We start from the raw sequence: 14,715 nt of genomic DNA, 5'->3' as shown, positions 1-14,715 counted from the left end.
TACAGTAGCATGCTGTACAGGTTTGTAGCTAGGAGCAATAGGCTAGACCACATAGCCCCAGTGTGTAGAAGGCTGTACCATCCAGGCTTGTGTAAGTGTACTCTGTGATGTTTCCACGATGATGAACTTGTGTAAGAATGCATTTCTCAGAACATATTCCTGCCTGCCCTTAAGCAACGCATGACTGGATTATAATTAACTTGCCCTGCCTATTCTTTATTCATGCTTTCATATTATTTTCCTAGACATCTTCACTGGAAAACAGAAATTGCTATTTTTCCCCAGTTGCAAAGATTTATTCCTAAAGCATTGAAATGCTAAAATAACATATTAACCAAACTATTCTTCAGCATGTCGTCATTGATGTGTAAAGGTACACACATGAGCTTGAAGACAAATTCACTTTTTAAAAAATCTGTGCCTTTATTACTAGCCTTTAGTCAGTATCTATCAGTCAGAGACTTTTGAATTCTATTTATAGATCCTGGAATTTTCCGTTCTTCTCACATACCCTTCTGTTTGTTCCATTATGGTTATGAATTTGAGCATGAAAATAAATACATTTATTCATTGTTGATATAAAAATTTACTTATTCTGTTGTTGATAGAAAAATATATTATTCTGTTAATTAAAAATTTACTTATAAAATTTACAGAAACTATATAAAATTCATTAAAGCTTACAATATGGTCTCATATCAATGAGTGTGTGTAATAATCAGTGTGTAATAATATTTTTTCTTTATAGGAGTAAATCAAATACAAATTGTGGAGGAGGCAACCATGGTTATAACAATGAGTTTAGGAGCATGGAGGTAACTTACTGCTTTTTTTTAACTTTTATTTTAAGTTCAGGGGTACATATGCAGAATGAGCAGGTTTGTTACATAGGTAAACATCTGTCATGGGGGTTTGTTATACAGATTATTTCATTACTCAGGTGTTAAGCCTAGTTACTGCTTTTTTAAAACAGATATTTATTGCACACCTATTTTATTATAGGCAATGTCCAAGACTCTTGAATACATCTGTGAACAAAACAGATTAAGATCCTGCCCTCATGAAGCTTTTATTCTAAGAGGGGGATATAGACAGTAGGAATAATAAAATAATATATTATTTGTTATGTCAGATGATAAATATTGTGGGAAATAAAGAAAAAGTAAAAGAGAGTAAGGGAGAAATTGGGAGTATTTGGGGGTACCCTGGGGGCAGTAAGCAACTTTAAATAGGGTGGAAAGAGTAAGAGTCATTGAGTTGACATTGAGCAGAGACTTGAAAAAGGTAAAAGAATTCGCCTTTCAAATATTCAGGAGACAAGTGTCCCAGGCAGAAGAAACAGCCACTGAAAAGGGCCAAAATTGGGAGTGTGCCTGAGTCTATGAGTAGAAGGCAGGTGATAATCCCCCATAGGTAAAGCTTTGCAACCTGGTTATCTCATCTACTTCCATTTGTAACACACACACACACACACATGCACACTCCTTTCCAAATAGAAAAAAAAAATGTGTTAGGCCTTTTATGAATATGTTTCTTTTTATTATAACATTGCCATGGTGAGTTATATCTTTTTGTAAATATTTGAAAACAATCTCTGGAGAAAGAGCTTTACTATTAATTGGGGTACTATATAATAGTTAAATTAATTATTGCAAGAAAAATCTATGCCTCCAATTCTTTGATGATTATCTTAATATATGTATGTATATACACACACACCTGTTACCAAAACTTAATTGCTTATCTATGTTTGATACTTTTCTTCTAATTGTTTATAGTCTAAAATAATTTGATCTGTTATAAATGCAATCAAGTTAACATTAATTAATTCAGTGTAAACCAAAATATTTAGGTCTTTTTATCCCAAAAGTAAAAGAAAGAAGTATAAGTGGATCAGGAAGTTAGACTTCATCTAAAAAAAAAAAAAGTTAACATTTTTGTATCATGTATTAACATACTTGATTAATGATATGAAATAGTATGAAAAGATAATATGATGTTATATGATTAAATTTCTACTAAATATTGTGCACATATTGCAGAATTATGCTGATACTGCTTGTGTGCTATTGTTTATATTCTCCTACTTTATTGGTATATGAGGTGCTATGGAGGTAGATAGAGACAGAAGTAAATATAGCATTGATTATATTTGATTGGGATTGGTACAACATTACAGGTGGCAAAATATGAAAATCATTTTCAAAACTAAAAAAAAATCCCTACAGAGGCCTAATACAAATAGGAGAGTAGTTACAGAAGGAAAATTGTGTCTCTTCCTATATTTGGTTTTGAATTTAGATGACATCTAATAATAATATGACTATTACCACCTAGGCTATCTTTCTGGCACATGGACCCAGTTTTAAAGAGAAGACTGAAGTTGAACCATTTGAAAATATTGAAGTCTATAACCTAATGTGTGGTAAGTATATTTAAATAAGTTTGCCAACAAAATATGGATAGTTTTAAATATATGTAATTTGAAATTGGTAGCCAACTGAATCCGAGAGCCTGGATACTCTGTAGTGAGAAGGCAGAAAGTAAAAAAGATGAGGAAGAATTATTCATTATTCAGACTTATTCAGCTGTAAGAGTGAATTCTTTTTGTTTTACTAGTAATGATAAACTTTATTTTTATTTTTGAGATGCAGTCTTGCTCTGTCACCCAGACTGGAGTGCAGTGATGTGATCCCGGCTCACTGCAACCTCCGCCTCCCAGGTTCAAGTTATTCTCCTGTCTCAGCTTCCCAAGTAACTGGGATTACAGGCGTGAACCACCAGGCCCGGCTACTTTTTTTTGTATTTTTTGTAGAGACGGTATTTCACCATGTTGGCCAGGCTGGTCTCGAATTCCTGACCTCAAGTGATCTGCCCACCTTGGCCTCCCAAAGTGCTAGGATTACAGGCATGAGCCACCAAGCCCAGCCAGTAATGATAAACTTTAGATCTCAGAAGACCAACCTTTCTGTTAGTTAGTTACTAGATGATAATTTAACTTAATAAAACTTAGGTAAATAATACTTCCAACTTTTCAAAACAAGAGAAACATACCTAAAAACCCAAATATTTTCTTGTAATTACAGAGAGAAGCTCTCTGGCATAAAAACATGGGGAAAAAGTCCTAGCTGGATAGACACTTGCTATCATACTCAATGTTAGAAAAACCTTAAAGCATTAGGATTTTAGGAAGCCTAACCTACCTTCCTACCTGCGTGCTTGCTGTGGGCCATTGTATTAACAAATTATTTATTTACCTAGCAAGGCAATGAGTAAGATGCAATTTCACTGTTAGCTTTAGAAATTTGGACATAAACATGCTTACAACTGTCTCTCTTAATCTTGTCATTGGTTTGTGGTAACTGAATGTGACTTAGAGACCAAAAGGTATTCAGGGTTTTTGTTTTTGTTTTTGTTTTGAGATGGAGTCTCTCTCTGCCGCCCAGGCTGGAGTGCAGTGGCCGGATCTCAGCTCACTGCAAGCTCCGCCATGTCGGTTCACGCCTTTCTCCTGCCTCAGCCTCTGGAGTAGCCGGGACTACAGGCGCCCGCCACCTTGCCCGGCTATCAGTTTTTAAAATGGTGTGTTGTAGCCTTAAAAACTTACATTCTTGGCCGGGCGCGGTGGCTCAAGCCTGTAATCCCAGCACTTTGGGAGGCCGAGACGGGCGGATCACGAGGTCAGGAGATCGAGACCATCCTGGCTAACACGGTGAAACCCCGTCTCTACTAAAAATACAAAAAACTAGCCGGGCGAGGTGGCGGGCGCCTGTAGTCCCAGCTACTCCGGAGGCTGAGGCAGGAGAATGGCGTAAACCCGGGAGGCGGAGCTTGCAGTGAGCTGAGATCCGGCCACTGCACTCCAGCCCGGGCGAAAGAGCAAGACTCCGTCTCAAAAAAAAAAAAAAAAAAAAAAAAAAACTTACATTCTTGATCCGCACGGCTAGGTTTATGGTCTGGACTCTTGTTCCTTTGCAGAACTGGCTAAAAGGAACTAGATAGGACTGCAGTTCCAGGAGAGATCTGTTAGTGGCAGGCAGTCGGCAAGGACTGCAGTTCCAGGAGAGATCTGTTAGTGGCAGGCAGTCGGCAGGAATTATTTAAAAGGCTATATTGGTAAAATATTTATGTTTCATAGAAACACACAAACATGCAAATTATATGTTTCTATGAAACATACACTTGTATTTTGTATTATATATTTTCATAGAAAAAAATGAAAAAATCTCTCCGAATATTAAGCAAAATTCACTAGTTCCATTTTTTAAAAGTGTCTATCTTTAGATAACTTTAATTAAGTAAATGTACTATAAGGAAGATTATAAGTTATTTAATTTATTTAAACTTGCTTTTATTAAGAATATAGCTTTTTATGCTAGAAAATCATGATATGCTTATGAAACAAAGTGGTGATTTAAGGAAGCTTTTCTTTGGAGAAACAGAAACCGTTCATGAAAGTTCCTCTGGTTCATCTGCAGCAACTGTTCCTATTCCTCATTTATTTCAAGAGATGGGGTTTCAGTGTCTCCTAAGCTGACCTGAAACTCTCAGGCTCAAGCAAGCCTCTTGCCTCAGCCTCTTGAGTAGCCGGGACTACAGGTGCACTGCTGAACTGGATAGTTCTATTCTTTAGCAAGATTAGTGTTTGAAACCATGGAGAAGAAAGTCAGTAAACTGAATGGCATATGGAGTACATAGCTTCGTTACAGCAGAATTTATTAAAGGGAGTGAAAGAGTAGGTATTTGTTTCTTTCCATCTCCCACAAAGGAGTTGTTGCTTTCCAGTATAAAGCAACTTCGAGCTTGTTTTTTCAAAAAACAGATCTTCTACGCATTCAGCCAGCACCAAACAACGGAACCCATGGTAGTTTAAACCATCTTCTGAAGGTGCCTTTTTATGAGCCATCCCATGCAGAGGAGGTGTCAAAGTTTTCTGTTTGTGGCTTTGCTAATCCATTGCCCACAGATAATCTTGGCTGTTCATGCCCTCATCTACAAAATGTAAGTAACAACTTCATGCATCCATAAGAATGTAAAGGGGCAAGCTATTCTTAACCTGGGTAGCCGACAACTGGGGTAGCAACAACCAGGTTTGTGTTCTGCCTTGGATATTTACTTAGTAAATATATGTGGTTTCTCTGAACCTTATTTGGAAGCAAGAAGTGAGAATGCATACATTATAAGATTAAGTATGGAAACGTGCTTTGTAAACTGGAAAGCACTATTTGGTAATTGTTAATGTCATTATAAACTAACTGTCCTTCACCATTCAATACAGTAATCTTCGAGCTCTCTCCAATTATCCTTATAAACCATTCTTCCTGTGTTTTATGAATCAGATGTTCATGCCTGGTTATTTAGAGCAGAAAGAACTGGGAGGGTGTAGGGACTGTAGCCTGCTGTTTGACACCCCCACTAGGGTAGGTGCTGCAGGGTATTCCTTTGGGTAGCAGGGAAGAATCTGGCTGACAGTTGACACTGGGAAGGTCTTTTTAGTAGATCAGGCCCTCAGATGAGTTCAGGAGCAGGACTTCAGATTCCAGGAGACTTTCAATAAGGTGAGGTTTTAGTGCTAGCAGAGGCCCCAAGGGCAAGGAGTTATAACAGCAGCTCAAAATATAAGGACCAAGCCTACTTGTGAGAATCAGAGCACCTGGATGGGGGTGGGATTTCAGAGTGAAATTGGAGCCCAGTTATCAGGAGTCCATCAAGCTAAAATTAATGTCCAGGGTCATTTGATGCCAAGTTCCAAATGTGTTTGTAGAACTAAATAAAAACACCTGCTGCCTCAGGTAAGAGTTTTTCCTTATAGTCAGAAGTAGGTGAAGACATCACAATCTCTTCAAAATAGCATTATACCACAGAACTAAATAACCAACCAAAGGGGCTTTACGGGACAAAAGTCTAGAAAACTTCTCAATGAAGATCAAATCCACAGCAAAGATGAGTAAGGGTGTGGGTTTCCTACCGACTGCTCCTGATAACCTCGATCAAACTGCCATTAAAAAATAATAATATTACTTAGTGGGTATGTTGTTTCTCATTTTAGAGATAAAGCATGCTCAGAGAAGTTAGATAAATTCTCTGAGGCCAGAGAAGCTTGTTCTATCTGACTGCAAACCCCAAGTTCTATGTGAAGAATGCCTCTTGCTATTCAGAGTGTGGTCCCAGGACCAGCATCTGCATCACTTGCAAATTGGTTAGAGATGCAGAATCTCAAGCCCTACCCTAGGTTTACTGAACCAGAATCCATATTTTAACAAAACCCTCAAGTGACTGTATGCATATTACAGCTTAAGGAGCACTGGGATGTTGTCACCCAACTTAGTCACTGATTCCAGCAGTGATCAGAATGCTTTGCCCCATTATCAATTATATTTTTGCGAAGTCTCTCTCTCTCTCTCTCTCTCTCTCACACACACACACACACACACACACAGACACACAATGCAGGGAGCAGTAGTGTCTCTATATTTCTGAATAGTGGTAGAATCAGAATCTTTAGTCTAGCTTCTTTGGCAGTATAACACTAAATTGATTACTACAGAAATAATCTTGATTACCCTTTAAAACATGTACTGTTACTTTGATTTATTTCCTCCCCTTTCCCATCCCTCATTATCTTGCAGAATATTCAGCTGGAACAAGTGAATCAAATGCTAAATCTCACCCAAGAAGAAAGTAAGTCAATAGAAAACATGTTAAGTCTTTGATAGTTAGACCTAATAAAACATAACGTGGCCCTTTTAGGACTCTCCAAAATAAGCTGATAGAGGTTCCTGAACATAAAGATTTTATTGCCAACATACAAAAAGTAAACAAAACAAAACAAAACAAAACTCACAACAGATACAATGGCAACAGTGCAAGCATGGGGTAGTTCCAGTGGCTCCGGGAACAAAACGAATTCCTTGCAGCGGTTGTGACTCATCTGCAGTCCTCTTATTTCCTTTCCTTAGATGTAAGCGGACTGAGCTGCCTGGGTTTGAGTCCTACCTCTGTGCTTCCTGGCTGTTTGATCTGGGGCAAATCACTTAGCCCCCCTGTGCCTCAGTCTTCTCATCTGTAATAACTGTACTCACCTCATGTAGTTGTAAAAATTTAGAAAGTTAATACATGGAAAGAGTTTACAATTGTGCCTGGCCTGTAGCAATATTATTATTACCTGTTATCTTTTAAGTATTCTTGTACTAAACTCACTCTGTTTCAGTTCCATGGCTTGTAAAATGGGGATACCTACTTTATAGAGTTGCTATGAAGATTACATGAGTTAATATATTTTCCGTGATCTACAGTTAAGAGCTCAGTAAATGTACTAGTTGTTTTGATACTCTTATAATCTGCCAAGTGTTATTCCATGGCATGACTAGCCTGCAGGTTTTTTATCCATCACTAATTGATGGATTTTTAAGAAGCATACAAGTAAAAGTAAATAAATACAATAGAATGTTGTTTTAGTCCATCCCGGTTGCTATTAGGTTGGTGCAAAAGTAATTGTGTTTTTTGTCTATTAAAAGTAATGACAAAACCCAACAGGGCATGGTGGCTCATGCCTGTAATCCCAGCACTTTGGGAGGCTGAGGCAGACAGATCACTTGAGGTGAGGAGTTCGAGACCAGCCTGGCCAACATGGTGAAACCCCATCGCTACTAAAAATACACACACACACACAATTAGCTGGGCATGATGGTGCCCCCTTGTAATCCCAGTTACTCTGGAGGAGGCTGAGGTAGGAGAATCACATGAACCCAGGAGATGGAGGTTGCAGTGAGTCGAGATCATGCCACTGCACTCCAGCTTGGGTGACAGAGCGAGACTTGGTCTCAAAAGTAATGGCAAAAACCACAATTACTTTTGCTCTATCCTAATATAACAAGATACAATAGACTGGGTAGCTTATAAACAACAGACATTTACTTCTCATAGTTCTGGAGGCTGGGAAGCCCAGGATCAAGTTGCCAGCAGATTTGGTTTCTGATGACGGCCTGATTCTTCATAAAGGGCCTTCTTCTCATTCTGAGCTCATATAGTGGAAGGAGTGAAGGTGTCCCTAGGGTCTCTGTGATGAAAGCTCTAATCCTGCTCATGGGGGTCTTACCTCATGACTTAATCACCTCTTAAAGGTCCCACCTCCTAATACCATCACCTTTGGGATTAGGATTTCAATGTAAACGTTTTAGAAAGACATAAACATTCTGATTATAAGACATAAGTTTATAAAATTCCAACATCTTCCCTATGACAATTACTAAAGTGGGTCATCTTTGTTACAAAGTATGTACTTTTGACTTTGAAGATTTTACCTCTTCATGTACATCCTTTGAGCTGTAAAACATAAGGAATCACAGAGGGCAAGCTTCAGATCCTTGCTTAGGCTCTTGCTTGGGCAACTTACTTATCTAAACCTTAGTTTTATAATCTGTAAAATTAAGTAGTAACATCACTATTATTATTAATAATAATAATTACACATAGGATTGTTGTAAGAATTGAAAGAGGTTAAATATGTGAAATATTTGTTAGAGTACTTGTCATATAATAAGCCATAAGAGTGTGGTAGTTATTATATGGGTAGTTATTACATGCAAACAAGCATTTGCTAATTTCATGAATCTTTTTATTTTATGTTATTTTAATTTTAGTAACAGCAACAGTGAAAGTAAATTTGCCATTTGGGAGGCCTAGGGTACTGCAGAAGAACGTGGACCACTGTCTCCTTTACCACAGGGAATATGTCAGTGGATTTGGAAAAGCTATGAGGATGCCCATGTGGAGTTCATACACGGTCCCCCAGTTGGTAAGTTCCTGAGTCCACTGATCCATGCAGGCAAGAAATATTTATAATCCTTTCATATTCTAAGAGCTGAATTTTGTTTTGCAGTAGAGATTCAAAGGGAGGGAACTCATTGGCCTATAGCTTGTAAGACAATGTGCAAGTATTACATAAAGGTTTTTATAGGTGCTACATGGGTGCAAAAAACATTGTGTTTCACCTGGAGAAAATGGAAAATGTTTACAGGGCAATTGGCCAATTGGTAAGGAAGGTAGAAAAGGACATTTTAAACAGAAGCAACAGAAGTATGGAGGAATACTATTCATTTAACATTCCCCATGTACATCATGGGTGCACATAGAAGGTGATGATAACTAGATTATAAAGGGCTTTGTATTTATTTGATTATTTAACAAGTGCATTACTATTTGCTGTGTGTTATAGTAGGCACAAAGTGAATAAGGCATAGTTCTTCTCTGAAGGATGTGGAACTCTAGTAAGTCAGACTAGACTTACATGGACAAATGCATTATGTCAGAGATCTCCAGCTGAGGTTGAGGTCCACTTGTTTAAAGCCCCCTCCCTCTTCACTGTCTGGCAGACTCTCTTGCACTAAGTAGTACCAGGACAGTTGACTACCCTTCCGGAAGAAAATAGTAGATTCCTGCCTCACACCACACACAAAATTAAATTGCTGGTGAATTTGTAGACCTAAATAGGAACAGCAAGTCCATGCTCCCTTTGTGCATATCTTTATGATCTTGCGATAGAGAAGGCTTTCTCAGGAGACAAGAAGAACAACATTAAAAATGCAGAGGGAATTGTTTAATTACACTACATAAACATTAATGTATGACAAAATAACAAAGTTGTAGATGGACCAATATATTTGCATTGCACATAAGAAACAAGTTATGAGTATCCAGAATAATAATTTGATTCAGAATAGCTAATAAATTTCCACCAATCAACAACAGAATGACAAGCATCTTAGTTACTACGTGAACAAAGGATAGGAACCAAGCAATTGAATCTCAGTGGCAATAAGGAAAATGTAAATTAAAACAAAACCTAGGGCCAGGCGCAGTGGCTTATGGCTGTAATCCTAGCACTTTGGGAGGCTGAGGCAGGCAGATCACCTGAGGTCAGGAGTTTGAGACTAGACTGACCAACATGGTGAAACCCTATCTTTACTAAAAACACAAAATTAGGCAGGTGGGGTGGCATATGCCTGTAATCCCAGCTACTTGGGAGGCTGAGGCAGGAGAATCGCTTGAACCTGGGAGGTGGAGGTTGCAGTGAGCTGAGGTCGCACCATTACACTCCATCCTGGGCAACAAGTGAAACTGCATCTCAAAAAAAAAAAAAAAAAAAAAGCAAGCAACACAACTTAAAGTATGCCAAAAGTCAGTCCAAACACTCCTCTGGGGCAGGGATGATTTTATTTAATGTATCCTCAGCACAAAAGAATTGCCCAGTATGTGCTTATTGAATGAAATGCATTGAATGAATTAACCACAACCATTATTTTTAGACTTTTAATGACAAAGCTGTACCACCAACCACACGGGTAAATAATCAGGGAGCTGTTTTTGTAGAGAAAATCTTAGTATTTTAGATCCAGAGACCTCTTTTATGGAAAGGAAATATTGATTCCATAGGTTTACCTACTCTTCCTGTTCCAATTCAAAATTTTTGGAGAAAAATGAGCATATTTTCCTACTACTAATTAAAACTTTGTATATTCTGAAAACCAGTTCTGTTGCTGTCAATGGTTCAATTGTGGTCACTAGTAACAGTACTAATGTTTGTTTGCCAATGTGGGAAAATATTTTACCAACAGTTACCTGAGTTCATATGTACGTTGGTGGCAACATTACTTTCTTAATATGCACAATGTTCAATTCGTGATTTTCTTCAACACACAACACTCCTTAAAATAACTTCTATTTTGTTACTGTTTTCAAGAGGAGTGGCACACTCAGGGTCAGTCCTATTATTTAATTTTCTCTTTTGAAAATTCCAAGTATGAGGGATTGTGTGGCATTCAAGGGAATGTTTATGTTTTTAATACTTTTCCCTGCTGTCTTGCATTCTTGAATTTTTATGAGCTTCGGCGGAAACCAAAGGCGGAGAGATTCTAAGTGGGCTCAGGCTAAGAGTTTAGTACAATTCTTCTTTGTTATTGTTTTAAAACTAGCTTCTTTGTTACCAAAAGTTCCTGTCCTTTCACTGATCCCACAGAAGTACTTGTGTATTTCTCCCTCCATGTGACAGGATGGAATTCTAGCAATTTTCTGCTTTCTAATTCAGAAATTACTCTGTTAGTGTGTTGTGGTTCAAGAAAATTACATACAAGGATGTTTTGGGATTCACATAAAAATGTTGTAAATCAGCTCTGTGTTTCAAAAAATCAGACTTTAAATAAGCACTTTTCAGAACATGGACCCAATTGGCCTGAGCTTTTAAGATTTGTGGAGCTTTTGTTTTTCTGTGGTTTTGGTGGGTTTTGTAATTTTTGTTGTTATCTCAGAAGAGTTCTGGGGAAATAGTTGTGATTTTAAATCATGGTCCTAGAACAGCTGATTCAAAACCATTAAGGTTAGTCAGGATGTACATAGATTTTGCTTCTGGGCCTGTTCAGAAGGAAGATATGAACTAGTGTTTCTGTTGCTAAGTAAAAAATTGAAAATAAGAGCAAGAATTGTGATTATTGTTTAAAATAGGTATTTCAGAATTTAATATGAAATCAAATTTTTCAGAGTAGAAATCTAGTGTACTTTGTGGCCTCTCTCCCCCTATGTATCTATGTATCTCTCTCTGTCTATTTACCTACCTATAGTTATATGTCTATCTATCTGTCAGTCTACACACGTAACTCCCATATCTTTCCATGTTAAAAAGCCTTTTTTTCTTGTTTCTAAAGATTATTTTGTGAGTCTTTAAAACAGGGGCATTATTGTGTGTTGCAAACATTTTTGAACTATGAAAAAATTATTTTTCCCTGTAGAAAATAAATCATACAACCAAATAATTTAAAACATACATAGTCATTATCCTTACCGTAAGGCAAAATTGTAACTATTTAATCTTCAAACAAGTAGGTTTTAGCTTGTACATTCAGCCTACAGGTAAGAAGCATCTGTAACTTCAATAGAAATAATTTTATACTCTGTTCAAGTTCTACTTTGTTTCAATGCCAGACTAAAAGTACAAGCAGCTCACGTTCCTGTCTATACTCATCATTTACTTCTCCAGAAATATTTTGAGAGCTAAGAAGTTAATATTTTATCTGAGTGTCTGAATTCTATTTATTGCTTTCCTGACTTTCTATCCTGTTGCTTCAAAAATTCCAGGGAACTCTGACAGGATGGCAGGATTGAAGCTGTTACGTATGTGGGGGAGTGGTGGTGGTGGTTCACTAAAGCCTTCTTTACTACAGAAAGGACCTTCCTGTACCTCCCCTCCATCCTTCTAGAGGGCTGCCGATTGCATAATCTTGCCTGGATAAAGGAGGCCACATCCTCATTCCTAGTATTGATGTACTTTTATTTGAGGGTTCAAGTTTGGTATGTAAGAAATAAATCTCAAGATTTTCGGTTAGCAGAAAATGTGACTTTTTTTTTAGTACTTTCTGGCTGAAGCTATCCCAGTTCATTTCCCCTGGCCCAAAGTCTAAGCTACTTTGAGAACATGGTAAATATTTTGACCAACTAAGTTGTTTAAGCACAACTTTTACAGCCACAGCCTCATTAAAAATTACAATAAACTTTCTTTGCTAACATTTTTATAATTTTAACTGTTAAATTTAAGCATCTCAATCTTCTTACATTATGGAAAATGCATTTAGGGCTACATTTATACACTGTATATTTCTTCAAGTAAAACTTACTAATGTGAAATGTTTGAGTACAGCGATAAAGATGTGTGTTAGGAAATATCAAACTCGCAATATACCAGGGGTCTATGGGACCAACTTGGTCAGCAGTCACTATTCCTTATTCTCCAATTTTACAACATACTTATGTGGCCCTTATACCAAGTGGAGAAACCTGGTCACTTAGAACTGTATACTATGATATGTTTTTGAAAGAATATAAACAAATGCTTTTAGCTTTCCAGCTCTGCCACCTGAAGGAGAGTGAAATAAATGGTGAGAACTCATCCAACTCATTTAGCACAAACGTCATCATTTTTCTTAGTTTACTTCTTGTTTTGGTGGACTATATCACTCAGGAGCTTCCTGAGAAAGAAAAAGGGGAAGAGATATTCTTGAGAGTTTGTGTGTCTCAACATGTTTTTACTCTGCCTATACACTTAATTGGTGTTTTAGCTGGTTTCAGAATTTCAGAAATAATTTTTCTTCAAAATTAGTAAGACAGACCAAGCACAGTGGCTCACACCTGTAATCCTAGCACTTTGGGACTCTGAGGCAGATGGATCACCTGAGGTCAGGAGTTTGAGACCAGCCTGGTCAACATGGCAAAACCCTGTTTCTATTAAAAATACAAAAATTAGCCGGGCATGGTGGTGCGTGCCTGTAATCCCAGCTACTTGGGAAGCTAAGGCAGGAGAATCAGTTGAACCCAGGAGGCAGAGGTAGCAGTGAGCCAAGATTGTGGCATTGCACTCCAGCCTGGGCTACAGAGTGAGACTCCATCTCAAACAAACAAACAAACAAACAAAAAATTAGACTTCCTGGGCTGATTCTCTAATGTGTTTGAATTTTTCCTATTTTTTCCATCTCTTTGTCTTTCATTCCACCTTTTGAGTCACATCTGCAACTTCATCCTCTAGATCTTATTGAGTGTTTTCTTTTGGCTGTCATATTTTGAAATCCCAAGAGCTCTTTCTGTTACCTTTTCCCTTTTTAAAAATTGCCTCTGTTCCTTCTTTATGGATGCCATATATACTCTCAGTGCTCTGAGAAAAGAGTTTTCTTCTGGCTTCTACATTGTCTCTTTTTCTTCTCCCTTATTGCCCAATGTCTAGTGGTCCTTGGCTGTCATCTTCTATTTTAAGAATTAAGCACTAAACTTTATGGCTGGGTCTTTCCAGTCTATAAGCTTCACTATAGGTTGATCAGGAAGAGAACCAGCCATTTTGTTGAGGACTCCAAATTGACAGTATCTAGTTTCCTTTCAGGCTGGTTGTTTTCCAAAGAGAGGATACTTCTAATCTGACTCAGCATGTACAATTTTCAGGCTAAATGGGCAATGAGATTGGGGAATCTTATTATTGAGCATATAGTTTTATTTAATCTCATTGTTTTCAGTATGGTGCACCTGCTCTTGGCTGTGCCTTGTGTCTTTTAGTCTGATCATCCCTCTGGTTTAAAGTCTCCAGAGAGTAAACATACTGTCTAGCCCTTTTTGCAGACTTTCAATCTATCCTCTATTTCCAGCCTTATGCAAACTCCTGTCTTTAGGACTCCAAGTTCTAACCTTCTGGGGTTCTACAGTAAGACTTTCTTGGTGCTTTCCCCAAACATAAGCTCTTGGTAGTCAGTGTCTACTGGTCTACTGAATTAGATTATTATTTATCTGATTTCCAGCTTCTTAATATTCCTTGTCATCTCTTACATGTTTTCATTATTACTGTCCTCTTAATGGAATTTTAGAAGGGAGCAAAGTAAGTGTATGTGTTCAATCAAGTTGAGAAGTTTTCTCAACTTCTGCATCTTTTCTAGCTGGAGCTTTGTATTATGTTAGGGAGTACAGTCTCTGCCTTGCTTTTTCTGGACTTTTCTCATCTTCAGCTTCCACCTGTTCTATACCTCAGCATGGTGCTCTCCTGGCTACAAAGACAGCACACAGTGTATGTTGCCTCTTCCTTTGTGAATTGAACTCAGAGGTTTTAGACAACATAGCTAATTTTGCTTTCAGCACAATGCAGTGAATAAAGGAAGGTCATCCTAATTTAACTTAACCTTCATTTTTTTA

General features: G+C 37.7%; 1 protein-coding gene across 2 annotated transcripts in view; it reads left to right on the top strand.

Moving 5' to 3' along the window:
- The window catches only part of ENPP3 (ectonucleotide pyrophosphatase/phosphodiesterase 3), a 100,758-nt gene that overhangs the window by 70,862 nt on the left and 15,181 nt on the right, over window positions 1–14,715 (top strand). For both annotated transcript variants that reach the window (XM_033235444.1, XM_033235443.1), the window contains exons 17-21: window positions 749–815; window positions 2,338–2,425; window positions 4,823–5,001; window positions 6,630–6,681; window positions 8,643–8,797. In XM_033235444.1, the coding sequence (XP_033091335.1) occupies window positions 749–815; window positions 2,338–2,425; window positions 4,823–5,001; window positions 6,630–6,681; window positions 8,643–8,797 (541 nt within the window). The remainder of the gene's footprint in view (window positions 1–748; window positions 816–2,337; window positions 2,426–4,822; window positions 5,002–6,629; window positions 6,682–8,642; window positions 8,798–14,715) is intronic.

Source organism: Trachypithecus francoisi, unplaced genomic scaffold (assembly GCF_009764315.1).
Source record: "Trachypithecus francoisi isolate TF-2019V2 unplaced genomic scaffold, Tfra_2.0 Lachesis_group15, whole genome shotgun sequence".
Classification (NCBI taxonomy): domain Eukaryota; kingdom Metazoa; phylum Chordata; class Mammalia; order Primates; family Cercopithecidae; genus Trachypithecus; species Trachypithecus francoisi.
Note: the sequence above shows the minus strand (reverse complement) of the source record. Positions and strands in the feature narration are given on the sequence as shown.